General features: G+C 51.0%; 2 protein-coding genes across 4 annotated transcripts; one reads left to right on the top strand and one right to left on the bottom strand.

Annotated features, from left to right (window-relative positions):
* Positions 1-15,873: 15,873 nt before the first annotated feature.
* C1H11orf68 (chromosome 1 C11orf68 homolog) lies at positions 15,874-18,284 on the bottom strand. 2 transcript variants are annotated; one of them, XM_036201865.1, is made up of 2 exons: positions 17,887-18,284; positions 15,874-17,244 (listed from the first exon to the last, which is right to left on the bottom strand). In XM_036201865.1, the coding sequence occupies exons 1-2, from the start codon at positions 18,009-18,011 to the stop codon at positions 16,839-16,841; spliced, it is 531 nt and encodes a 176-aa protein (XP_036057758.1). In that variant the 5' UTR covers positions 18,012-18,284; the 3' UTR covers positions 15,874-16,838. The 2 variants fall into 2 exon arrangements, with proteins under 2 accessions (XP_036057758.1, XP_036057748.1); XM_036201855.1 differs by having other exon boundaries at positions 15,874-17,230; positions 17,887-18,099.
* On the top strand, positions 18,190-20,370 carry Drap1 (DR1 associated protein 1). Of its 2 annotated transcripts, none has more exons than XM_036201935.1 (7): positions 18,190-18,482; positions 18,730-18,802; positions 18,889-18,982; positions 19,267-19,386; positions 19,505-19,598; positions 19,774-19,862; positions 20,165-20,370. In XM_036201935.1, exons 1-7 carry the CDS (start codon positions 18,441-18,443, stop codon positions 20,268-20,270), a joined length of 618 nt encoding a protein of 205 aa, XP_036057828.1. In that variant the 5' UTR covers positions 18,190-18,440; the 3' UTR covers positions 20,271-20,370. The 2 variants fall into 2 exon arrangements, with proteins under 2 accessions (XP_036057828.1, XP_036057821.1); XM_036201928.1 differs by having other exon boundaries at positions 19,484-19,598.
* The last annotated feature ends 6,436 nt before the right edge of the window (positions 20,371-26,806 follow it).

Here is a 26,806-nt window from a genome sequence, read left to right as displayed (position 1 = left end):
TCTCAGGCACTTGCCTTGAGTGGAACTGGTGCATCTCCCTCAGGAGCCTCCAGACAATTCTCCAAAGTAGCTGTGCCACTGTGCATCTTCCCCATCGGTGTGTGGGGCCTCGAATCTCTCCAAATCATGGCCAACCCTAGTTAGTTTCCAGTTGGGGATTTAAAAGTTAAGGAATAGGGGCTGGAGAGATGGCTCAGCAGTTGAGAGCACTGACTGCCCTTCCAAAGGAGTTCAATTCCCAGCACCCACATGTTGGCTTACGACAGTCTGTAATTCTAGTTCCAGGGAATCCAAGAGTACCAGGGGATCCATGTGGTGCACAGACCCACACGTAGACAAAACACCCAAAGACATAAAATAAATACATAAAAATTTAAAAAAAGAATAAAGACTAGTGGATACAAAGTGGCATCTCATTGGGTTTTATTTGCATTTCCTTAGTGAGCAGAGAGTATTCCCACATGCTTGTTGGCCTCTTTTTTTTTGTTGTTGTTGTTTTAAAGATTTATTTATTTATTATGTATACAGTGTTCTGTCTACATGCATGCTTACAGGCCAGAAGAGGGCACCAGATCTCATTACAGATGGTTGTGAGCCACCATGTGGTTGCTGGGAATTGAACTCAGGACCCCTGGAAGAACAGCCAGTGCTCTCAACCTCTGAGCCATCTCTCCAGCCCTTGTTGTTGTTTTGAAACAGGGTTTCTCTGTGTAGCCCTGGCCATTCTGGCACTCACTCTATAGACTAGGCTGGCCTTGAACTCAGAGAGATCCGCCTGCCTCTGCCTCCCAAGTGTGCCACCACCACCTGGCTTGTTGGCTTCTTATATACAGTATCTATCCAAGCCCTTTGTCCATTTCTGTGATCAGAGGTTTTCTTCTTTTTGTAAATCAGGGTCTTATGTAGCCCAGGCTGGCCTCCAACTTCCTATGTAGGTAAGGAGGATCTTGAATATCTGATCTTTCTGTTTCTGCCTCCCAAGTGCTGGGGTCACAGCTGTGGGACAATGCACTTGGTTTTTCTTTTTTATTTTCTTCTTCTTTTTTTTTTTTTAAATAGAGATGTGTAGTAGTTTTTATATATTCTGAACATAAACCTTTATGATTTGCAAATGTGTCTTTCTCACTCTGTTGTGTTTGTTGAAAGGCAGGGTCTTGATATGTAGCCCAGGATTCTGACTTTTCACTCCGAATCCTCCTGCCTCCACCTCTCTGGTGATTGTATTACAGGCTTATCCCATGACATCTGGCTCTTAGCTCTCTTCACAGTTTTTATTATATTTGTATTTATTTTGTGGGCACAGCTGTGGTGTGGAGGTCAGAGGACAACCTTAGAGTAGGTTCTCTCCCTCTCTCCTTCCACCATATGGATCCTAGGGATTAACCGAACAAAGGTCATCAGGCACAGTGCAGCCTTCTTTATCCATTGAGCAATCTCACTGGGCCCTTCCTTTAAACACAGGCACACACTTGAGAGAGCACACACGCATGAACACACACACACACACACACACACACACACACACACACACACACCTTGAATATGTCGGCATACACCTTTAATCCCAGTACTCAGGAGGCAGAGGCAGGCAGATCTCTGTAAGTTTGAGGCCAGCCTGGTCTACAGAGCGAGTTCCAGGCAAGTCAGGACTACATAGTGAAACCTCGTATGGAATAAAATTATACGTGTGTATGTGTATTTGTGTACATATATATGTAGATGATGCTTTTAGCCCTTGGTGTTTTTCAGATAGATTTGTTTATAAAGTTCAGGTTTTCTGGCACTCACATTCTCTTGCTTCAGGCTCTGGAATGCTAGAATTACATGTATGTGTAACTATGCCTGGGATAATGTCTGACTACATGTATGTGTAACTATGCCTGAGACAATGTGTGATTACATGTATGTGTGACTATGGCTGGGACAATGTGTGGTTACATGTATGTATGATTATGGCTGAGACAATGTGTGATTACATGTATGTGCGACTATGGCTGAGACAATGTGTGATTACATGTATGTGTGACTATGTCTGGGACAATGTGTGGTTACATGTATGTATGATTATGGCTAAGACAATGTGTGATTACATGTATGTGTGACTATGGCTGGGACAATGTGTGATTACATGTATGTGTGACTTTGTCTGGGACAGTGTGTGATTACATGTATGCGTGACTATGCCTGGGACAATATCATTTTGTTGTTTGTTTCATTTTGGAGACAGGGTCTCATGTAGCTCAGGCTGGCCTCAAACTTGCATATAGCAGAGGCTGGCCTTGAACTACTGATTCTCCTGTCTCAGTCTTCCAAATGCCGGGATTACAGCGCTGCTTTTGATACCCGGCTTGATGGTGTCCTTTTCTCTCCACTCCAGGCCTTACCATGTATTTCTGGCGGCTTAGAGCCACCATGCTCAGCAACAATGTCCTTTTGATGCACAAAAGTTTAAAATTTTTGTTTACTCCAATTGATTTTTTCACTTGTTGATGATGTTTCTGATAATAAATCTAGAACTCTATTGTTCAATCTGAAGTCAAGAAGTCATCATATTTAAGAGTTTTAGGGGTTGGGGATTGAGCTCAGTGGTAGAGCACTTGCCTATCAAGCACAAGGCCCTGGGTTCAGTCCTCAGCTCCAGAAAGGAAAAAAAAAAAAAAAAGAGTTTTATAGAGTTAGCTCTTAAAGTTAAGACATTAGTTAAAATGAAATTTAGTGAGGACACCACAACATCCATAAACCCTTGTGGCTGTCGCCCGTATCAAAATAGAGGAGAATGCCATCACATGGAGAGTCCCCCATCTCCTGCAGATGGTTGGAGGACTCTTCCAGTGTAGGGCATGGTGGGAAGGCTGTCGTAAGCATGCCTGATACAGCCTCCGGGGGCCAGTTTCTATCATTTCTCTTGGAGGTGTGTCAGGGAGGGAATGGTAGGGCCATAGGGTACGAATTTATTTGGCTTCCATGGATTTTTCTCCAACTGTTCTCCAAAGTGATTGTTCCATGGCCCATCTTGCCTCAGCCATCTGCTGATTATTTTGTTGGTTTTGGTTCATTTATTTAAAAATGTTATTTGTCTTTATTTTATGTGTATGACTGTTTTGCCTGCATGTATGCGTATGCACTACATGCATGCAGTGCTCAGGGAGGCCAGAAGAGGGCGTCAGATCTCTTGGAATTGGAATTATAGATAGTTGTTAGCCACTATGTGGGTGCTGAGAACCCAACTCCAGTCCTCTGCAAGAGCAGCCAGTGCTCTTAACCATTGACCTGTCTCTCCAATCCATTTTAAAACAGGGTCTCATATATCCCAGCTAGCATCAAGTTTGTTGTGTAACTGAGGCTAGCCTTGAATTCCTGAGCCTCCTGCTGCCACCTCCCACGTAGAGAGGTTACAGGTATACTTGGCATGTCTGTCCATGGGAATTAAAGCTGGGCCTTCCTGCACATTCCACTTCCTCTGCCCTGCACAGTGCCTCCTCTCTCTCACAGCCTCTGCCCTGCACAGTCCTCCCATTTCCACTCCCATCTCTGCACAAAGTTTCCCCATTTCCCCAGCCATGTTCTGGGTCAAATCTCTCATGAAATACAGCTTGATTCTTTGATTCTATGAATAACTTTACTTAAAAAAAAATCTTTCACTGGGCAGTGGTGGTGCACGCCTTTAATCCCAGCACTCGGGAGGCAGAAGCAGGCGAGTTCCAGGCCAGCCTGCTCTACAGAGTGAGTTCCAGAAAAGGCGCAAAGCCTCACAGAGAAACCCTGTCTCGAAAAACCAAAAAACTTTCTAGAATGCCTTCGAAAAATGTGGTAATCTGGAGGGATTTATGTATGTGTCTTTGTCTGTGTCTACCTATATCTCCCAAGTGAGGAGGCATAAAAAGGGCCACAGGCTGGGTGGTGGTGGCACACACCTTTAATCCCAGCACTGGGGAGCCAGAGGCAGGTGGATCTCTGTGAGTTCGAGGCCAGGCTGGTCTCCAGAGCAAGATCCTGGGCAGGCACCAAAACTATAGAGAGAGACCCTGTCTCAACCCCCCCCCCAAAAAAAAAGGGCCACAGAAAGAGATGATGATGATGGTGGTGGTGGTGGTGGTGGTGGAGGTGGTGATTTGTTTTTCTGAGACAAGGTTTTTCTGTGCAGCCCTGGCTGATCTGGAACTCACTCTGTAGACCAGGCTGGCCTTGAATACCCAGAGATCTGCCTGCCTCTGCCTCTGCCTCCCAAGTGCTGGGATTAAAGACATGCACCACCGTTGCCTTGCAAGGAAGAGATTATTTTAGTTATTTTATTTTTGTGTGTTTTATTTGTTTATTAGTTTGTTTTGTTGAGATAGGGTCTCACCTTGTAGGTCAGGGTCAAGATGTTCTCAGATTCATGGCAGTCCTCCAGTCTCAGCTTCCCAAGTGCTAGGATTACAGGTGTGAACCACTGTGCCCAATATTTGTGTGCTGTTTTATATTTTTAAAATGCTATTAATTTTCCTTTCATCTATGAGTGTTCCGCCTGCATGATGTATGTGCATCATGTGTGTGCAGTGAATGTGGAGGCCAGAGGAAAGTGACGGGACCAAGGCACACGGAGCCCCATGTGTGTGACAGCAACTGAACCCAGGTCCTCTGCAAGAGCAGCCAGTCCTCTTACCAGATTAGCCATCTCTCCGGCTCCACCTTTTTGTTACTGTTTGTTGGCTTATTTTTGAGACAGGGTCTCACTATGTAGCCCAGGCTGGCCTTGAACTCACGGAGATCCACTTGTCTCTACTTCCCAAGTGCTGGGACTAAAGGCATGCACCACTATGCCTGGCTACTTTCTTGTATTTTTGAAAGGCTTCCTCTAAGTATGTTTATAACAGTCTTATATTTTTAATGAGGGTTGGGGTTGGGAATACACCTGTAGTCCCAGTTACTCAGGAACCTGAGTCTAGAGGATTGCTTTAACCAACAGTTGGAGGCCAACCTGAGCGACTGTTGTGGGATAGTTGTACACCGTACGAAGCCGTATTGCTGTGACTGGTGTAATAAAAAGCCGAACAGTCACTGGGCGGTGGTGGTGCGCACCTTTAATCCCAGCACTCAGGAAGCAGAGACAGGTGGATCTCTAAATTTGAGGCCAAGCCTGGTCAATAGATCAAGTTCCAGGACAGGCTCCAAAGCTACACAGAGAAATCCTGTCTCAAAAAAAACTAAAAAAACAAAAACAAAAAACCAACCAAAGCTGAATGGCCAGCCAGGCGGTGGCAGTGCATGCCTTTAATCCCAGCACTCAGGGGGCAAAGCCAGGCTGATCTCTGTGAGTTCGAGGCCAGACTGGTCTACAGAGCAAGATCCAGGACAGCCACCAAAACTACACAGAGAAACCCTGTCTCGAAAAAACTAAAAAATAAAAATAAAAAACAAAAACCCCAACCAACCAACCAACCAAAGAAACAAAGCTGAATGGCCAACAGCTAGGTAGAAGGTACAGGCGGGTAGAGGAAGAGAAAGGAAGAGGAGGAATCTAGGTGTGGGGTGGACGCCAGGGGACACAGAGAGGAAACAAGAGGTTCAAGGAGAAAGAAAGATAAAAAGCCACGTGATAAAACATAGATCAGTAAAAGCAAGTTAAAGTTATAAGAGCTAATGGGACCAGCCTAAGCTGAGGCCAAGCTTTCATAATTAATAAGAAGACCTTGTGTCATTTGTGAGCTTACAGCCCAAAGAAAAATCTGACTACAAGCCACAAAGCAAGACCTTGTTTAAAAAGAAATCCATTTGGTTGAGGTGTGTTACACAGCTTGAACTTTTCAGTGTTTTAACTTACATAGCCATCTTCCAGTCAAGATAGAACACATCTGCACTCACCACTCCAGCCGAGAAAACCTTCCTACCCCTCTGCAGCCAATGTCCCCATCCCAGGAAATCACTTGACTCACTTCCATGGCCATAGATTAGTTTTTCCCCTGGAATTCCATAGCAATGGAGTCACACTGCATATGCTTTCAATCTGGCTCTGGCTCTCATGATCTTGTCCGTGCAGTTCCTTCATTGGTGTGTGGCTATTCCTGACTCTTTTTTATGATCGTATAATATCCCATAGCTGTACTCATTTCATTGACCCAAATGAACTGCACTAAAGGTTGAATGGACTTGGGTATAGTACTGCAACCCTGTAACCCCAGAACTCAGGGCAAGGGAATCTCTGGAAGCTCAAAACCCGCCTGGTCTACACAGTGAGTTCCAGGCCAGTGTGGGCTACATAGTCAGATCTTGTCACAACAAATATCAGGCAGGGTGTTTATAGCTATAATTCAAGCACTTGGGCGAGAGAGGCAAAGATCAGTGGCTCCAGGTTATCCTATACTACATGGCAAGTTCAAGGCCAGCCTGGGCTACATGAGAGGAAGTGGAATGGAGTTAATTTTCAGGGACTAAGGACTGATAAAGTCTTGGCCTTGGCCCCAAGACACTGACATCCTGGAGAACTGATCAGAGCATAAGAGAGACACAGTGTGGGGGCCGGAGCCTGAGAGCATCTGGGACATTCCCAGAGCCCCCAGGAAGGAAGAAAGCATTCTTTTCAGCTGGGGTGGGGGCCAGTGGGAGAAGGCTTCCCAGCAGAAGAGTGCTGAAGGTCAAGGGATGCATTCCTAGGGTTGGAGGCAGTGAGCACAGAGGCCTGTGGGTGGACAGAAGGGAAGGCCTCGGTGGCCAAGGTTCAGGGTACCCAGTGGAATGTGTGTTGAGGGAATGAGCTGGAAGGTGGGCTGGCAAGGCCTCAGCCAAGGCCCTGGAACAGCAGGCTGAAGAGCTTGCCCCAGGCTTGGGGACACAATGGCTGAGGTAGATATTTGAACAGGGATGTGGCTGAAGTCTGGGGAAGGGATTGAGCCCCTTGCTGGACCCAGGGCTTTGTGACCTGGTTATTCTGACTCTGGGGGTCAAAGCAAGCCATTTGATGGGCTCAGACTGTGGAAGAGGGAGGAGCCACTAGTGGAGAAAGCAGTAGTCAAGGTTAGAGGCTCATGGTGGGTGCATGGCAGCCTTCTTCCAGAACACCTGACTCAAGTGTGCTCCATGCTTCACTGCTGTGAGGCAGAGGAGGACCTCCCTGCCCAGAGAGGGGAAGGGATTGGGATAAATGCCACAGGGTGTCAGGGGCAGCTCTGGTCTCCTCAGACTTCCTATAGGGTTCCTGTCACCACACCAGCCACTTTCCAGAATCCAAGAAACAAGTCCAGCCCAGCTGGGCTTCTAAGTGGTATAAGACTTGGTGTCGCTCTGTTCCCTCTGGGACCCTCGTCTTCTTTTTAACGTTTTTACAATTTTTGATTTAGTTTTTAAAATGTCTGTATCTGTGCCTGTGGGTGTGAGTACATGAGTACAGGTACCCAAGGAGGCCAGAGAGGCTGCCAGATGTGAGTGCTGAGAACTGAACCCCTGTTCTCTCGAACAGCAGTAAGTGATTTTTTGTTTTAGTTTTGGTTTTCTGAGACAGTGTTTCTCTGTGTAGCTCTGGCTGTCCTGGAACTCACTTTGTAGAACAGGCTGGCCTCACACTCACAGAGATATATGCCTGTCTCTGCCTCCTCACTGTTGGGATTAAAGGCCTGCCCGCCTACCTATTAGCTTTTTGAAACAGGATCTCAGGGCTGGAGAGACATCGAGGACCCATGTTTAATTCCCAGCACCCACATGGCAGCTTGCAACTGTCTGTAACTCCAGGTCACCTGTACACAGATAGAGCTGCAGGCAAAACTCCAATGCACATAAAATAAAAATAAGTATTATTTTAAAAAGATGGGATCTCACTAGTAGCCTCGGTTGATTTGGAACTCTATAGAGTAGGCCTTGAACTCTTAGAGGTCTGCCTGCTTTGCCATCCCAAGTGCTATGATTAAAGGCATGTGCCATACCGTCAGGCTCCTTCTTTTTTCTTTCTTTCTTCCTTCCTTCCTTTCTCTCTCTCTCTCTCTCTCTCTCTCTCTCTCTCTCTCTGTCTCTCTCTCTCTCTGTCTCTCTCTCTCTCTCTCTCTCTCTCTGTCTCTCTCTCTCTCTGTCTCTCTCTCTCTCTGTCTCTCTCTCTCTGTCTCTCTCTCTCTGTCTCTCTCTCTCTCTGTCTCTCTCTCTCTCTCTCTCTCTCTCTCTCTCTCTCTCTGTGTGTGTGTGTGTGTGTGTGTGTGTGTGTATCTGAGTATCTGAGTGTCTGCATCTGCAGAGGCCGGAAGAGAGTGTTCAGTTCCCTAAAGCTAGGGTTTTGGCGGTTGTGAGCAGCCCCACATGTGTGCTAGGAATTGAACTTGGATCCTCTGGAAGAGCAGCAAGCTCTCTTAACCAGCAAGCCATCATTTCTCTAGCCTGTTTCTCGTTTTCGTACATCATATACTGTGCTCCCTAAAACCGGGCGTTCCAATGGAGACCTACAGGCTGGAGGTGAACTCTGGGTCTCTCGGTCTCTCTTTCCACTTCCACTCATGCAGCTCGGGAGGCAGGAGACGGAAACTGCATGGAATGGCCTGGGGTACCAGGGCTGTGGGGACAGCTCTGTGAGAAGAACAACAGACTAACTGGAGTGAAGGCGGACAGGATAAGTCAGCTGTCCTTTCTCGCCCATTGTATAGATGAGCAGCTCGTGGTGAGAGCGAACACACCCACAAATACTCTTTGCGATTGTTCTTCAAGCACTTTGTGCGCAGTAACTCATTCCTTTTGTTACTGTGGAGACTTCCTGGCTGCGTAACCTCAGCAATTCCTTCAACTGCTACGGCTCCATTTCTTCATGTGTATATGCTTTCCTGGGTTATTTGTGGGGTGGACAGGGTAAAGCATGGCTAATGCTTAAAGGGAGAATCCTAGAAAGGCAGGAAACACGTTAGGGAGCTCTCTTACTGATAAGATTGGTGCCATGAGGGCCATTCCCTCTTCTGTGTGTCCAGAATGGCTCTGCCCAATTGGCTTGACCCACAGAGTGGCCCCTGCTAAGGAAGGTTGGTGCTTGTCACCCTGTTTTTCAGCTCCTTCTAATGCCCAGACCTAGGCTCCCCCTCCTCCAACACACACTTCCTGTCCCCAGGCTCCCAAGAGCCTGGCCTGTTGATCCCAGGGGTGCCAACTCCAGCTTTAGGCCAGGAGTGGGATGAAACGTTCATCCTGGGATGAAAGGCTGGCGGGCCTGGGCTGGACCCATAAACCGCCCCACCCGAGCTGTGAGGACCTCCAGGCACTGGTGTAAACTGAGTCATGGGGGGCAAGGGAGTGAGTCATGTAGCCTGTGAGAGAGAGCCAAGTGGGGCAAAGAGCCTGCGTGGGGCCACTGGCCACGCCTCATCAAGCCCCAGATCTTAGGCCCCCTGGAGTACCTGCAGTCCCCTGGCCTCGGGCAGAGGGGAACAGGACCCTCTATGGCAGTGGGCGATGAATGCCAGACTTTCACTTCATGTCTGTGTGTGCATGCCTGTGTGTGTGTGTGTGTGTGTCTGTGGGTGAGGGTGTGAATGTGTACACCTGTGTATCTCTGTGTCTGTACACGTGCGTGTGTGTGTGTGTGTGTGTGTGTGTGTGTGTGTGTGTGTGTGTCTGTGGGTGAGGGTGTGAATGTGTACACCTGTGTATCTCTGTGTCTGTACACGTGCGTGTGTGTGTGTGTGTGTGTGTGTGTGTGTGTGTGTGTGTGTGTATGTGTCTGTGGGTGAGGGTGTGAATGTGTACACCTGTGTATCTCTGTGTCTGTACACGTGCGTGCGTGCGTGTGTGTGTGTGTGTGTGTGTGTGTGCGCGCGCGCGCGCGCACACACATGATGCAGGAGATGAGCATCAAGACGAGAAAGGGAAGCTCTGGGCACAAGATTGGGAGATTGGGGTTTGGTCAAAAGCTCGCTGGGTGGTGGTGGCGGCGGTGGCGCCTTTAATCCCAGCACTGGGGAGGCAGAACCAGGCAGATCTCTGTGAGTTGGAGGCCAGCCTGGGCAACAGAGCGAGATCCAGGACAGGCACCAGAACTACATAGAGAAACCCTGTCTCAAAAAAACCACCACAACCACACCCCCCAAAAAAGTCAAAAGCTCTGGAGAGATGCTGGCAGAACACTTCGCCGCCCTCTCCTGGCCTCTGACGATCTGGCGATTTTCTGGGGCAGTTTTCTCTCCCTCCAGCCCACCCCACCCCCCCCCCCGAAGAGGAGCCAGGGCCTAGAATGGGGCATGGATGTCTTCCAGGATTCCTAGCAGGCAGACTTGGGGCATATGGTAGAAGACCCACAAAAACCAATCCAACTTCATCTCAAGGAGGCCTCTGACCCTAGGAGCTGGAACTGCTCAAGAGACCGGGACAGAATGCCCCAACACCCTAATGTAGAAGACAGAGGAGCTGGGCAGGCTGCCAGAACTTCTGAAGCCTTGACTTTGGCCAAGTTCTTATTTTGTGTTGTTTTGAGACAGGGTCTCATGTAGGCCAGGCTAGCCTCAAACTTGCTGTGTAGCTGAGGTTGGACTTGAACTCCTAACCTTTCTGCCTCTACCTCTCAGGTGCAAAGATGATAAACCTGTACCGCCATGCCTGGCTCAACTGGCTTACTTAGCATCTTTTGGCCTTGCGTTTCTCATCAATAAAAGGAGTGCTGTGAGGGTGGGGTGAGCTAATGCAGGTAAGGTGCCCTGCATGTGCCCGGAAAGAGCAGACCTGTTTGCTCTTATGATAAGGCTTGGCTGCTTCACTTACAAAATAGATAGAAGACACTGAGATATCCTGTCCAGCCTTTATTCTGGTTGCAACCTCTTGTTTCCTTTTCTGGGAAGCTGTCTCCACAAGCCTGCCACCTGCCCGCACAGCCTTCTGCCTAACCTCAGGTTTACTGTGCTCTCCTAGAGGCCAGTGGCCAAAGAAAACCTGGGTAGAACATTTCTCAGACTAGTGCCCTTAGCTTTACCCCTCAATGCCTGGGGGATGCACGTCACAGAAGTGGGGAGTTTCCCTCCTCAGTGAATCAGCTGTGTGACCCAATCTTCCTCCCTGCCAAGGCCCCTCCCAGTCAGCAGGAGTGGGGCGCAGCTGGCCTACTAGGAAAATCCCCCAAATCCTGCCAAAGCTTTCGCTGAGGCACCTTCCTATTCGGCTGTCTCCAGAACTCCTAGATTCTGCCCCCAGGTCCATTCGGGAGTCGGGGGGTAGGGAGATCCTCCCCCTCCCAGAAGATCTTGTCTCTCCGGCCTCTGTCCCACTTCTCTCCATTTTATTAAGGGAGCAGACACAGGGGCTTATGCAGTTTGGCAAGCCTCTCCACACAGGGAGCTTTGCTACTGCCGTGAATGCAGGAGCTGCTAAGAGAAGCCCTGCTAGCCCAGGTTTGGGAGCCCTTAGCTTGTCAGGGTGCCATCCTCCATGTAGGCTGGAGTGACCCTTCCTTTGCAGATAGGCTGCTCCCCCTGGTCCTCAGCTTCTTGCAGTATTGAAGGAACCTCTGTTTGGGCCCAGCCAGTCTCCCAAGAGACTCTGAGACCTTACCTTGTGTACCTCACAGGTCAATCCTATGTCCCTTCAGAGCAGTATTTCTCTCTGCAGCACCCCTGCCCTCAACAGCACTTTCATTATCAAGATTTAATCATGCATCAGATGCCCTGGAGTTGAATTATCTGGGTTGAAATCTTGGCTCTGCCCTCTGATCGATCTGCAACCTTGAGACAATTAACGAAATTCTCTGGTTTCAGTTTCCCCTTCTACAAAATGTAAGAACAACAGAGCTAGAGGCCGGAGAGATGGCACACGGGAGTTAAGCACTGGCGACTCTTCCAGAAGACCCAGGCTTTTTATTTTTTATTTTATTTAATTAATTTATTTATTTTTGGTTTTTCGAGACAGGGTTCTCTGTGTAGCTTTGTGCCTTTCCTGGAACTCACTCTGTAGCCCAGGCTGGCTTCGAACTCACAGAGATCCGACTGGCTCTGCCTCCTGAGTGCTGGGATTAAAGGTGTGTGCCACCACCATCCAGCTATGACCCAGGTTTGATTCCAAGTGCCCACATGGTAGATCACAACCATCTGTAACTCCAGTGCCAGGGGATCCAACATCCTCGTCTGGCCTCCCTGGGTACCATGAACACATGTGGCACACAGACATACACACAGATACAACATCCATACACATAACATATTTTTAAAAGAACTAAACAGCTTAGATGAGATAATGTAGGTAAATGTTGAGCACAGTGTCAGGCTCTTATTAATAAGACAAGGAGACTGAGGCCTGGAGACCAAGGCTGGCTTTCATGCAATCACCCAGTATTCAAGAATGTTATTTGAGCCAGATGTGGTGGCACATGCCTTTAGTCCCAGCACTCGGGAGGCAGAGGTAGGCGGATCTCTGTGAGATCAAGGCCAGCTTGGTCTACAAAGTGAGTTCCAGGACAGCCAGGGCTACACAGAGAAATCCTGTCTTGAATCTCCCCCCACCCCCCAAAAAAGAACATTATTTGGTGCTTGCACCGGCTTGACATTGAACTGGGTGCTGCAGATACCCTGAGAATAAACCAATCACTCTCCTCCAGAGTCCCCAGACATATAGATGAGAGCCACAAGTGGAGGAACATGGCTGGGAGCTTGTGGGCCATTAGCCGGGAGAGTTGGTGTCGGGCACGCAAATAGAGGCTACCCATCAACAAAGACACCAAAGTGGAAAAAAGCCAGAATGTGGTTTGTTTTTTTTAATATAAAAAGAAAGCCATATGAACAGAGAGTAGAGAGAAGAAACAGGAGGGACTCACAGGCAATTACTTCTTTCATTTAATAACCCCTGGAGAGGGTTATTCTGGGCTGGAAGCTGAAATGTAGACACTGCCCCTGCCTTAGTCTGGGTCTGTGGTTTGGGGACCAGCAGGAGACAGCTATCAACCAGGTGATTGCTAAGTAGCTGCTGATTCTGTGATCAGTACCACACAACAGGTGTTCAAGCAGAAGGCAGGCCTGAGGCCCCATGCTCCATGCCAGGGTGGTAAAGGATGTGTCAGTTGGCTTCAGTGTGGTGCAGAGACAGATGTGCCTAAGGACTGCTGAGACAGCTGTTGGGGACCTGGTCAATTCCAGTCCAGGAGAGCAGACCTTGTAGAGAACCACATTGCTGTAGAGAACCACAGAAGGTCTTTCAGTAGGAGAGGAGGTTGAGCATCTCTACAGAGTGATCTGTGGACCTGGCTGGAGGGGAGGGGGCAGGGAAGGAGAGATGTGGCATGGAGGAGCCTTGTGGCTGTTGTCATAGGTTTGGAGACAACGAGGAAGGGCAAGGGCCAGGCAGGGCCACAGAGATGGAGAGGAGGGATGTGTCAGGCTTTGTTCGGGAAGAGAACCTGGGCTGTCTGTACCACGTGGACACCTTTGTGGGAACACAAGACTTTGCCAGGATGCCACTCCCCTGCCCAGGGAAGTTGGCACACTTCTGTCAAGTGCAAAGCATTGACAGGCAGGCAGGCAGGGCACCTGGCTCTGACTCTGAGCTCTGGGGACTTCCCAGGTTTGGGCTGAGGTGGACTCAGTCCTGGGGAAACTCAGGGTCGGGAGGAAGTTGGGGAGGGGGTTAAGCCAGCATCTCATGACTCAGCCACTTCCACCCAGTCAGCCCAGTGGCATCTCCGCTCCTTTGCTCCAAATTCCAACTTGGTGAGGCTGCTGTAGGCTGAGTCAGCGCTGGCACGGCACGAGAGTAACATCTCAAGAGGCTGTCTGCCAACACTTAGCCCCCAACCAAGGCCAGGCCAGGCACTGGTTTGGGGAGATGGGATGGTGCCGAAGCCAGAACCCTGAAGCTACAGCAGCCACGCAAAAGAGGATGGCCACAAGATCATGTGAGTGCCCATGCTCTGTGCGCTGTGAAGGTGTCTCTCTGGGTCAAGAAGCACACTCTGCCTGAGGAGAAGGGAGGGATCAGAGGCAAGTCCCAGCTCTGCTCACTCACTGAGTCACCCCCATTATCCTTTCTCCTGTTGGCCTCAATTCCTCTCTGGTTGTCCTGGAACTTGCTATGTAACACCAGGCTGTCCTCTAACTCCCAGAGATCCGCCTGCCTCTGCCTCTACCTCACGGGTACTAGGATTAACAGCATGCGCCACACCTGATGGTAATTCCTTGACAGCAGGATGGGGCCAGTATCTCCTTAATAAGGTCATGAGTGTTGAGTGGCACATATGGAAGTGCTTTGTAAACTATTCAGTGGCTTCTAGATAGGGTGGCAGAAGTGGATGTCAACACCAGGGCTTCTGGAGACACCTAATCCGTGGATATTCAGCTGTTCACTGGCTAGGCTGTTCCAGCCCAGGGTGTTGAAATCCAGCCTATCTCTGTTTACAAAACTATGTGACCAGCCTGGAACTGCAGGGACAGAGAGTGTGCCTTTATCTAAGTCCTGAAGCATGCACATGGTGGTTCAGACATGTAATTTGAGCACTAAGAAGCTAAGGCAGGAAGATCAGAACTATGAGACCAAATTGTGCTACATTACAGTTTCAAAAAGGCCAAAATTGTGGGGGCAGAGGGCCTATGGATGTAGCTCAGCTGGCAGAATGCCCAGCAGGCATTAAACCCTAGGTTTAATCTCAGCTACTGCATAACTGGGCAGCACTAAACTGCAGGTGTGATGGTGCACACCTGTAATCCCAACACTCAAGTGTCGGCAGGGGATCATAAATTCAAGATGAGCATGTTTTAATCCCGGCACGTGGGAGGCAACATTAAGCCTTGATTCCAAGTCCAACTTGGTTTACACAGCCAATTCCAGACCAGCTAGAGCCACATAAATGAAACCGTTTTTTAAAAACAAAGCCTGAGCAACTAAAATGGCTTAGTAGATAAAGGTGCTTGCTTGCCTGACCAGAGTTGGATCGTTGGGACCCACACTGTGGAGGGAAAACTGACTTCTCCAAATTGTTCTGACCTCCAAATGTGTACATGAGACAAACTAGCCTCTGAACCATCCTAAAAAGTAATTTTATATTTTATATTAGTTTTAATATTTTGTAAAGATTCATTTTTCTGCGTATGGATGTTTTTTCATGTATGTCTCTGCGCCATGTGTGCAGTACCTGCAGAGGCCATAAGAGGTCATCCTATCCCTGAAACTATAGTTAGAGGCTATTACTAGCCACCTGTGCATGCTGGGAATTAAACCCACCTTCCTCTGGAAAAATAATCAGTTGGCTTAAGTGCTGAGCCAAGTCCCCAGGCTCTTCAACACTCCCCCACCCTACCCCCACCCCGGAAATCACAGAGATCCACCTGCCTATGCTTCCCAAGTGTTAGGATTAAAGGCATGTGCCACCATGAACACAATTTTTTAAAAACCTAAAACCTGAGGTGATGGTACAGGCCTTTAAACCTAGCACTTTGGGAAGTATAAGCAGCTGGTGGATCTCTGTGAGTTCAAGTCCAGCCTGGTCTACATAGTGAGTTCCAGGAGACCCAGGGCTACACAATGACACCCTGTCTTGATAAAATTTAAGTCTAAAAACAAATACATCTTGAGGTCAAAGAGTAGCCCCTTGGGCCTTCCCGGAAAGACCTAAGAAACTGATTCTGATCTATGTGTACCGAGGGAAAGCAGCTTTGCTGAGGTTCTCAGAAGTGAAACACACCATCTTCATTGCTGAGGGAGGAAGAAAAGAAGGCCTGGTCAGGTCAGAGCTCCCTTTTCTGGCCCTGCCTGTCCTTAGGAGGCAAAGCAGATAACCATCAGGACCCTTTTTTTTGTTGTTGTTTTCTCGTGACAGGGTTTCTCTGTGTAGATTTGGTGCCTGTCTTGGAACTTGCTCTGGTCTCGAACTCATAGAGATCCTCCTGTCTCTGCCTCCCTAGTGCTGGGATTAAAGGCGTGCACTACCACCGCCGCCCGGCTCCAGGACAATATTTTTAAAAACACTCAAGACACAGACCCAAGCTGGGTTTTATTGAAATGCCAGGAGCAGGCACATGTCAAGGTAGTCAGGGAAGGGATGTTGGTGATGCAGGCTATGAGTCTGCAAGGAGGAACAGGCCCTACGTCCATGACCCTGCATCCTCTCTTGGCCCAAATATATAGGCCCCAACAGCATGCTCAGTCCTTGTAGGTCCCTGCCACCTGGGCTAGGGCGGCTCCAAGGGCAGAGACTGGAAGCCCTAAATGTCCTCCCTTATGAGGGAGGAGAGGGAAGGGAGATCCAGGGCGAGTGTAGTGGGGACAGAGGTGGCCAGGGCAGGCTTTCTTGAGTATCTGTACCCAAGCTGTGGTCCTGGGCAGTGACAGGGAGCAGCATCAAAGAGGGCAGCTGAGGGCCCGGCCCTCAGGGAGCCGAAGCCCCCAGCCTGTGGGGGCTGGAGTCAACCCAGCACAGAGAGAAGTTAAAAGGGACTGAGTACAGGCAGTTCCCAAGTCAATTAGTCCTCAGAGCTAGGGAGCTTGGCTTTCTTGGGACAAGGAAGAGAAGAAAGAAGGATCCATCCCCAGCAGGGGAGCAAAAGGCGGTCTCTTCCACTTGGCCCACTAGGTCAGCTCTACATTGTTGGCACGGTCCAGCACTCGAGAGCCACGGGCATTGCCTCCAAGCTGGAAACGGCTCTCATACAGAGTGGGGCAAAGGTGCCAGCGGTTGGCTCGGTAGATGCCCAGGTAGGTGTAGACATCAGGTTTGTAAGTGAGCAAGCACTTAATGCCTGCAGCACGGATGGCAGAATCTGCCTCCAGCACACCCAAGCGGTCCGTGAAGTCGTCCGTGTAAACACAGATGACCTGGCGCCCCCCCTCCTTGGCCCGTGGGCTCACCTTGGCCACCTGAAGACGGCCTTCAACTACAGCCCTGGCAATGCCAGCCCAGGCATGGTCCAGCTTAAAGCCAGGTGCCAGGTGAATCAGCCACTTGCCAGAGAGCACATGGTGGGTGATGGCCAGCTGGCGCAGGGTACCTGGTGTGATGGGCCGCCCACTGGTCTGCAGAGCCTCCCAGGCTGCCTGCAGCCCTTGAACATCCCCTGAGTTGGGGGTGTAACCCTGCCCATAGGCTGCAATCCAACCCACAGGTTCAGAGTTGGGTGAACCTGGGTCCCCATAGCGAGTAACTTGAGATGGTGGGTACTTGGCCAACCAGGCATCCAGCTCTGAGGCAGGTGTAGTACGGGCATCAAATACCAGCCAGGGGTCCATGTCGGCTGCCATGGCCTCTGCAGCCAGGTGCTCCGCAGTGAAGCCATCTTCACGGCCACCTGGAGAGTCCTCCTCTTCCAGCTCCTCGTTTGGTTCCATCCTGTTGTGAGGGAACTGAGTCAGAGGAGGTTTGAGAAAGCAAATATAAAGTGCTGGGTCCTAGAGTGTGCCAGGCACTGCACTTAAACTGTGTGGCCTTGGGCAAGATTTCACGTCTGTGCCTCAGTTGCTTCATCTTTACAATGGGATAACAACTGATCCGGTCTAGATTTGTCTTTAGAATAAAATGCCTGAGGTCAAATCGCTATTGTTAGTAAATTACTTTCACTGCTTACAAACAAGGAAACGGAAACTGAGAAAAGGGACTTGCCCAAGGTCACTGCTGTAGTAAACGTGGTTGAAGTGTGAATTGGCACGGGGCTCCGCTACACCTCGTGACTAGAGACCAGCAGGTAGCACCCTCTGCCATTTAAGAGACGGTGGGCAAAACGCACGTTTGCCAACCCCAAGGGGTGGCTGCGGAAGGCCAGGCCTCCCCGATCATCTGTTCGGGACACTCTCAAAGACCGAGACACTGAGGCCTAAGCGGGCAGAGGCCCATCCGGAGTCAATGGGCGGCGCCCAGACTCGAACCTGATCTGGACAGAGCCTGCAGGAGGGCCAGGCCCGCGTCCAACCACACCCGCCGCCATTAGCGCCCACAGCCTGAGGGTTGCCCCCGCCCCGGGGCTGCTCCTCTCGCCGCCCGGCAGTCACCTGCGGCCTTCGCTCCGTTCCGCGCCAACCCAACTTCGGGCCCGGCTCCGTTCCTGCCCGGGGTCCGCGCCGCCACCCCCGCCGCGTCCCGCCCCGGCCACGGCCGCCGCCGCCGCCGCCGCCATCTTAGGGTCCCGCCACCTCAACAACAACTTTATAGACAAACGCAACCACGGGGCGGGGCCAGAGGCGGAACCAGCCGCTTGGAGGCGGGGGCTGCAGGGGAAGGGGCGGGGCCAGCGCGAGATTCCTGGGCGGAGCCGGCCTGCAGCGGGCGGAGCTAACGTTCGTACTTCAAGCTTGGGGGCGGGTGGGAGTGGCGGGCGATCCGGGAGAAGGACGCGCAGCGCCCCCCAGGCTCCCCAAGCAGAGCGCTTGGGTTAGGGGGAGCTGCTGGGCGACGGGCGGCGCTAGGGCCCTGCGGGCAGCGGCGGGGGCGGAGCAGGCGGCGGCAGGACCCGGGGGGAACCGCGGCGGGCCGGCGGCGAACAGGCCCCGAGCCGGGAGGCTGCGGGCGGCGGCGCTGGGCCCGGCGCGGCGGCAGAGGCCCCGAGATGCCAAGCAAGAAGAAGAAATACAACGCGCGGTTTCCGCCGGTGAGCACGTGGCGGCGCTGGGCCCCAGCGGGCTGGACTCCCGGGAGGCCCGGGCCCAGGTCCTGCCGGTGGGGGGGCGGGTGCCTCTAGGTGTCCGCGGCCCGACGCCCCGCCCCCTTCCATGCCCCGGTGGCTTGCAGCCTCCCGCCCCCTTCTCTCGGGATACCCCCTTGCTGCCCCCAGCCCTCCTGCGGGGACGCGGGGACGCGGGCCGCGGCGTCCGAGCTCTGCCTCCTTCCTCCGGCAGGCGCGGATCAAGAAGATCATGCAGACGGACGAAGAGATTGGGAAGGTGGCGGCAGCTGTGCCTGTCATCATCTGTATCCTACGAGGGGCTGGCTGGGCTGAGGGGCGTGGGGCGGGACTTCGGCACTCCCCTCTGCCGATTCTCCTTGACGGCCCTCAGCCCGGGCGCTTGAACTCTTCCTGGAGTCTCTGTTGAAGAAGGCTTGCCAGGTGACCCAGTCTCGAAATGCCAAAACCATGACCACGTCCCACCTGTGAGTGGCTGCAAACTGGCACGGGCTTGTGATGAGGCAGCAGCGCGCTGTCTGGGGAGTGGTGGGAGTCTGAGGGAGTTTGAGCCAGGTTGGTGGGTTTGGACTGATGGAGGAGGGATTAGGTGTTCCAGGTGGAGGGAAGAACTAGAGCCAAGCCCGCGAGGCCGGGTGGAAGTGGGGAGGGGTGTCCCTCATCTTCCAGTATCGTGACACGAAAAAAGAAGCTGTTTCGGAGCCTTCCGTGAGCGTTCCCTTTGAACGCCTTCCTCTCCCACCTCTTCCAGGAAGCAGTGCATCGAGCTGGAGCAGCAATTTGACTTCTTGAAAGACTTGGTGGCATCCGTGCCTGACATGCAGGGGGATGGGGAGGATAACCACGTGGATGGGGACAAGGGTCCTCGAAGGTGGGTAGCCAAGACCAGGTATATAGGTGGGAAAGGCCAAGGCCACAGGGTTGGGGGTGGCTGGGGGGTGAACAGGAGGAGAGAGTCCTCTGGGCAGATGGACTGTACCTTCCCGAAGGGGCCGGAAACCAGGCAGCAGTGGCAGGAAGAATGGAGGCACCGGAAGCAAAGGCAAAGACAAGAAGCTGTCTGGGACAGACTCAGAACAGGAGGTGAGTGAGGCCAGCTCCCTGATGGGAGAGGTGGCCTGCACTGGGCAACGCTGGCTAGAGGCCTGCGCTTACCCTTATATCTGCGGTCTCTGTCTCTGCTGTCCAAGGGGTCTGGGCTCCCCAGTGGTGGGCCCAGGCCTCCTCGCATTAGCCCTGACCCTTGGTGTGCTCCTAGGATGAGTCTGAGGACACAGATACTGAAGGGGAAGAAGAGATACCACAGCCTCCACCCCAAACCAGTCACCCCCCTACCCACTTTCAGAGGTAAGTGCCCGGGGACACCAGGAGGGGCTGGCCAAACTCCTCAGAGCCAGTTTTACTTCCCTAGCTGCTTGGTGGTGTGGTGAGTGGTGGTGACTGACTTAGGGAGTGGGGGGGACCTTAACCACAAGAGACTGTCCTGAGAAGGTCTGTTCCCAGCGTAGTTGAACCTGGGTAGTACTCTCTCTGGGCCCCTCTCTCCTAGGGGGCTTGTACCACATCTGCCTCTGGAGGATGGCAGCAGGGCTGTGGGTTGGACAGAGCACAGTAGCATGCCCTGATTTTCTCCATTTTCTGTCCTGCAGCCCTCCAACACCCTTCATGCCCTTCACCTCTCCTCTGCCTCTGCCCCCAGCGCCCCCTGGCCCCTCGGCACCTGATGCAGAGGATGAAGAAGACTATGACTCCTAGCCCCTTACCCCAGGCCATATACCCCTTTAGTTAGTATTAGCTGCTCTGGGGAGAAAACAAAGATGGAATTGTTCTTAAATTTATTAAAAAAAAAAAAAAAGAAAGAAAGAAAGAAAAAGGATTTTGGTTTCTTTCCAGTCTGTGTCCTGAGATTTGTGGCTGCATTCTTTCTTTCTTTATTTTATTTTATTTTATTTTTTGAGCTGAGGATTGAACCCAGGGCCTTGCACTTGCTAGGCAAGTGCTCTACCACTGAGCTAAATCCCCAACCTTGCGTTCTTTATTTTTTTGTTTTTTTTTTCAAGACAAGGTTTCTGTGTGTAATGGTCCTGGCTGTCTTGGAACTCACTCTGTAGACCAGGCTATCCACTTGCCTCTGCCTCCCAAGTGTTGGGATTAAAAACACGTGTCCTCACTGCCCAGCTGTAGCTGCATTCTTATTGACCACCTACTTACCTCCCCACATGGAGGTGGGGAAGGGCAGTGGTGGACCAGCCAATGACTGAGTAAAAAGGGGAGTCTGGGGCACTATCAGGAGCACTGAAGAAAGGAAGATGGTCTAGGAACGGAGCTGCCATGTGCTAGAAGTGCTGCAGGCCATCCCCATGTGCTGTGGGACCTTGGGCAGCCTGCTGAGAAGGGACAGATGGGATCTGTGCTGAGACTGGGCCTGGACAACTCTGGAGCTCTTCATCAGTGCAGTGAAGAAGGGACAGGGAGGTAAGGTGACTCGCAGAGGGCAGCTTGTGAGCTGAGCAGTCCGAACACCTGTTCTGAGAAGGCTGGGCAGCTTCAGTGCCAAAGGCAGAGTGCATCTTCAGGGAGCCCAAGTGGGGAGTGAAGCAGGAGCCGGTGGCCACATGGGGTTCCTGAAGGTCCATCTGTTGACAGGCTCGCTGGCTCCTTCCAAATGGAGGAATCAGGGGACCTGGGGGACATGCTGGGGGTGGGTGAGGATGATGGTGGCTCCAGTTTGACCTTAGGCTTGCAGACACTGCCGAGTGCTAAAGGAGAGTATCGGCAAGCTCCTTTTCTAGTTTTCTTTGGCCCTTTGGCAAGTGTGGGACTCTTTCCCAGATGAGGGATATGAGAGAAAAAGACAAGATTTGGTTTGAAGATCTCAAGTTTGGCTCTGATGAATTTGGAGTGTTCTTGAGGTCACTGAAGAATGTGGATTGGTCATGTTGACATGGACACCTAGAGACAGGTGTATGAACTTGGAAGGGAAGGCCACCAGACAAGAGCAGCCGCACCCTGAGCTATCTATACAAATAGTCTGGCGCAAGAGAGAAGACAGTTGTCAAATGCTTTGACAAGGAAGTGTCCCCAAGAGGAGAGGAGAGCTGAGGCCATGCTGGGGCTGTTTACTTTCTCCCTGTAAAATGTATGTGTATGGTGCATCTAGTATAATGCCAGCATTGTGCACCACATGTGTGCCTGGTGTGAACAGAGGCCAGAAGAGGGCACTGAATCCCCTGGAACTAGTTGCAGATGGTTGCCAGCCTCCTGGAAGTCTGAACCCTGGTCATTTGGAAGGGAATGCTGAGCCATGTCTCCAGCCCCTGCTTTTTAAGATGGCTAAAGGTATAGAGTAGGATGAGCGGCGCTTGCCTAACACTCACAAACCCTGGGTAGATCTCCGGCACTGCAAAGAAAGACTTTCAAAAGCAGGATGCAAAGTTACCTGTGCCCTGTGAGGGAAGACAGGCTAGGATGGGGTTTAGGACCGTGGGAGGAAAATGGCTGGGTGCTGGAGACAGACCTTCAAGGGTGCTGTCTTCTTTCCTCCACTCCCACTTTGGATATAGTGCTGTGACTCCTCTACCCCAGCCTGAGGTGTGGGCAACTGACCCCACTTCTGGGATGGAATGGGCATGAACGGGCATGGTGCAGCCTGGTCAGTCGGTGCCATATTCTGGCTATGGTGACTGCCTTCAGCACACCCAAGCTGGTAGAAGGGGAACTGGGAGCTGCTGGGAACTTTGCCCACTCCTGGGGTTGAGAATGAGAACGGTGCAGGCACAGGAGCCTGAGGACATTGGGTCACCTCAGTGAGTCCCATTAGGTGCCTGGTATGCCTGCATTTCCTAGTCCCATGAGCCGGGAGGCTTCTTCCCGCTGCATACCACCAATACCTGAAAGAACTCTGGGTAGCATGGATAGGGTGTGGTTCATAGGAACATTGTTTTTTAGCTGCAGACTGGGGACAAACCCAGGAAAGGCAAACATGTGGGGCACCATAGCAAAGGCCATGCCTAGCGGAAGAGGCTGAGCTGGAGTAGAATCCATCTAAGTAGTGGATTCTGGGCTGGAGAGATGGTTCAGCAGTTAAGAGCACTGATGCTCTTGTAGATGACCCAGGTTCAGTTCCCAGAACCCACCTGGCAGCTCACAACCGTCTGTAACTTCAGTTCCAGGAGACCCAGTGTCCTCTTGCAATACACACACATGTTCATACATACATGCAGGCAAACGTACACATAAAATAAAAGTGTTAAAATATAAGTGGGTTCTGGAGCCAAGTGTGGTGGCACCTATAATCTCAGTAGAGGTAGGAGGGTCTCAAGTTTGAGGCTGGCCTGGGCAGCATATTGCAGTTCTGTCTCGCAAGAACAAAAAGATCAGTTGTGAACTCAGGATTCATCGGATGATGGGAAGACAGAGAAACCGGGGTTCTGGGGAAAAGCCTTGCTGCTGCTAGGCAAAAGGCCTGGGGAGACACAGGTGCCTGTGAGACAGGGCCTTTGTTCTGGGACTGCCCGCTCACCCTTGGGTCCATGGCCGGAGCCTGCACAGCCAGGCCCGGGCTCACACCTGCACTTACTAGTCTTGGGCAAGCTCTGCGGCTTCTCCGCCTTGGCTTTTCACCGTAACGTGGGACTCACTATTATCTGTGTTAGACGTGTGTACTACACTAGTTACACCTGTACATGGGGAAACAATACAACAGAGCACCAAACACTCAAATACAGAGTTTGCCCTTATCTGGCCTCTGTGGGTACATAGGTGTATATGCATACTGACCCATAAATCTGTGTCCAGTGTGGTGCACACCTGTAATAATCCTAGCATTCTGGAGGCAGAGGCCGGCAGATTTCTAATTTTGAGACCATCCTGTCTACATAGTGAGTTCCAGGTCAGCCAGAAACACACAGTCCCTGTCTCAATACAAAACAACAAAGAAATTTCTAAAAAATAAAAGAACCTAAGAATCTATCTATGCCTCAGTAAGTGTTCTAAATGGTGGCAATTCTGCAAACAAACTGTTCTTGGAGCTTGAAGAGGAGAGGCAGATGGTGACTTGCATTGTGGGGACATAGGAGTGGGGGTGCCCAGGGCAGGAAGAGGGTGACCTAGCATTCTGCACCAGGCATGGGGACAACTTGAATAAGGTAAGATTTGAGTAGAAATCCTGGCAAGCAGGGAGTGAGCAGATAACTATGGAGAAAGTCTAGGAGGGTAGGTGTAGCTCGGTTCCCTTTTTCTCTCCCAGCTTCCACTTCCTTAGCCACAGCCCAGAGTCTGACTTGGTCTCATCTCTGCTGATGGGTATCCCTATGGCAACTGGCCCAGAAGCCTTGTAGAGAAGGGAAATCTTAGTAGTGGGCACTTACAGCACATTTGCCTAAGGTACTGCTTGCCATGGGCCCCAGAGGCCAGGGCCGGGGCAGGGGAAGGGATGTTGGGAGTCCGAGTGACCTTCCTTGAACATCTCTTCCAAGCCTGGATGATGTTTCCCTCTCTTCCCTCGGTATCATCTTCACCTCTAGTGGGAAGGTGTTACAGCCATTCAAGTACCAGGGCTTGTCAGACCCAAATCCATTGTCGGCTGCGTGCCCTTCAGAGCCATCCTCCAGGGAAAGTGTCCCCACTGTCCCCAGCTTACAGAAGTCTGTCTCGAAAAACAAAAACAAACAAAAATTACACTTTTGCCTGGTGTGGTGGTACATGCCTTTAACCAGCACTCCAGAGGCAGAGGCACATGGATCTATGAGTTGGAGGCCAGCTTGATCTATATAACAAGTTCCACGACAGACAGGGCTACATAGTGAGACCTTGTCTGGAAGCACCTGAGTTACCTGAAAGGAGCAGTTTCTAACCTGAGGAGCTGCTGGCAGGCTGTGCAGTGAGCTCCAGGTTTCTGGCAGGCTTTGTTAATTAGCTGATTTCACTCATTTCCGCTCCAGTACGTAGCCCCTCTCCTATATTACTATCTGTACTTTGGCTTATTATTGGTTCTCTACCTGGGGTAAGAAGACATTTCTTCATATCTCCCTAGGAATAATGTCCTACAACAGCCCTGCGCCTGGCAGGAAGGGATCCATGTCGGTGCACTTGGAAATCAGAAGACAACATGTATCTGTTCTCTTACCATGTGGGTCCTTTGTCTTCCCTGGGGGGATCAAAATCAGGCCATCAGGCTTAGCAGCAAGCACCCTTACCAACTGAGCCATGGAGTCAGCCCCCGTCACATTCCCCTCTACCTTGCTAACATCTGTAACGGGTCTTCTGCATGACTTCTTAGAGTATGGGCCTAGGGAACAAATAAGGTTGCCAAGTTCCTTTTAATCCTTGGCCTCGCCTTGACCTCTCAGTGTTTCTTGCCAGCCACCACCTCCTTTGGCGGGAACTTTTTTGTTGCTCTTATTTTTGTTTGTTTGTTTGTTTGTTTTTTAGATAGGGTCTCTCTACATAACCTTAAGTGTTCTAGAACTTCCTATATAGATCAGGCTGGCCTTGAACTCACAAAGGAGAGCTGCCCACCTCTGTCCCCAAGTGCTGGGATTAAAGTGTTTGGCACCTTACCCAGCCACAATCTTTGTTCTTGGTGGCCACTTTAACCTGTTGGTCTCCATGGCCACGTCTCCCTGACTTCTCCTGACCCCTAAGCATCCTGACTTCTTCTCTTCTCTCTACACCTCTCTTTCAAGTGTCTAATTGTCTCCCTGGCAAGTGTCTTCCTGGACCCTACCATATAATTTCCCTTAGCAGTCAGTCTTGTGGTCATTGAAGTCACTAAAGAAATCTCCACCACTGGGTTGGGGATTTAGCTCAGTGATAGAGCGTTTGCCTAGCAAGCGCAAGGCCCTGGGTTCGATCCTCAGCTCAAAAAGAAAAAAAAAAAAAAAAAGAAATCTCCACTAGCCTGGGCTGAAGGTACACACCTTTAAGAAAATTTGAGGCTAGCCTGGGCTCCAGGGTGAGATGGTAGAGGGGACCAGCTAAAACACAAAATAAGGGCTAGGGAGACGGCTCAAAGAATAAAGTGCTTTCTGAGGAAAGCCTGCTGATCTGAGTTGGATTCCCAGAACCCATATAAAGGTATCAAGAGAGAACTGAATCCACCAAGCTGTTTTATGGCCTCCACACACATGCTTTGGCAGTACCCACCCCCATCATGTACAGACAATAATAATAAATAAAAATAAACAGAATAAATGAGTGAGTGATTTAAAAGAGCGCCTGGTTTGACGACGTAGTCAGATCTCTGACGTGACTTTTATTTTGGCTTTGCCTCTCTGATTTTGATTTAGATGACATAGTTGCTGCTCTCCTGACCATTGGAGCCTCCACTGCCAAGGAGCAGGGGAAGCCAGTTTTCCCAGGTCTTACCCTGCTATCCTATTGCTGTGGGGCACATGGATGGAAGGAGGAAAGTGGTAAGGCATTGGCATGATTGGTGCTGGTGGAGAAAAGCTACCCAGCAGGGGCTTCAGGGACGGCTGAACAGAGAGGAGAATGCAGTGTTCTTGCCGAGGACCTGGTTCAGTGTTGGTGCCCACAAGGTGGCTCAGAACCATCCATAATTTCAGTTTCAGTGACTCAGCGCCCTCTCTGGCCTCTCTGGGCACATGGTGCACAAACATACATTCAGACAAAATGCCCATACACATTTACAAAGTTAAAATAAAAATTAAGAAGTTGCTCCTGTCTGTGGGTGCTGCCTGGGCTTTATGGGCCATCTTTACAGCTCAACCCCACCTTCAGCTCCAGCAAATGGCAGCCCCTCTGTTTTGACTACTCTGGCTTTCTTCCTTCTGGCACACACAGACCCATCCTACTGGGCTCCCATGGCAGGGTCCATTTTCACCCTAGAGTGGGTCTAGTTCCCACTGCTAGTCCATATCCTCGCTGGAGACCAGCCGCACTGCTGACCCCCCTGGGCCACCACCACCACCACAGTAAGCATCTTGAGCCTCCTTGAAGCATTCAGTCCCAATTTGGTATTAGGAGGCAATTCACCAGCACGGCAGAGTGGCACATATCATGAGTCCCAGCACCCAGCAGAGGCAGGTGGATCTCTGAGTTCAAGACCAGCCTGGTCTACAGAATAAGTTCCAGGCCAGCCAGGATTTTGAAAAATCAGTTTATTTAAAAAAAAAAAGGGGGTGAGGCGGGGGAGGAGGAAGAGAAGAAGATGATGACCATTCGCTAGTGCATGGCAGGCCTGGGATCTCAGCAGGATACCAGTGCTTTTCCAAATCTATGTCATTACCAACTGACTCCGTCAAAATCCACCCCTGGAGATGGGCGGA

This window comes from Onychomys torridus, chromosome 1 (assembly GCF_903995425.1).
Source record: "Onychomys torridus chromosome 1, mOncTor1.1, whole genome shotgun sequence".
NCBI classification, from domain to species: domain Eukaryota; kingdom Metazoa; phylum Chordata; class Mammalia; order Rodentia; family Cricetidae; genus Onychomys; species Onychomys torridus.
Note: the sequence above shows the minus strand (reverse complement) of the source record. Positions and strands in the feature narration are given on the sequence as shown.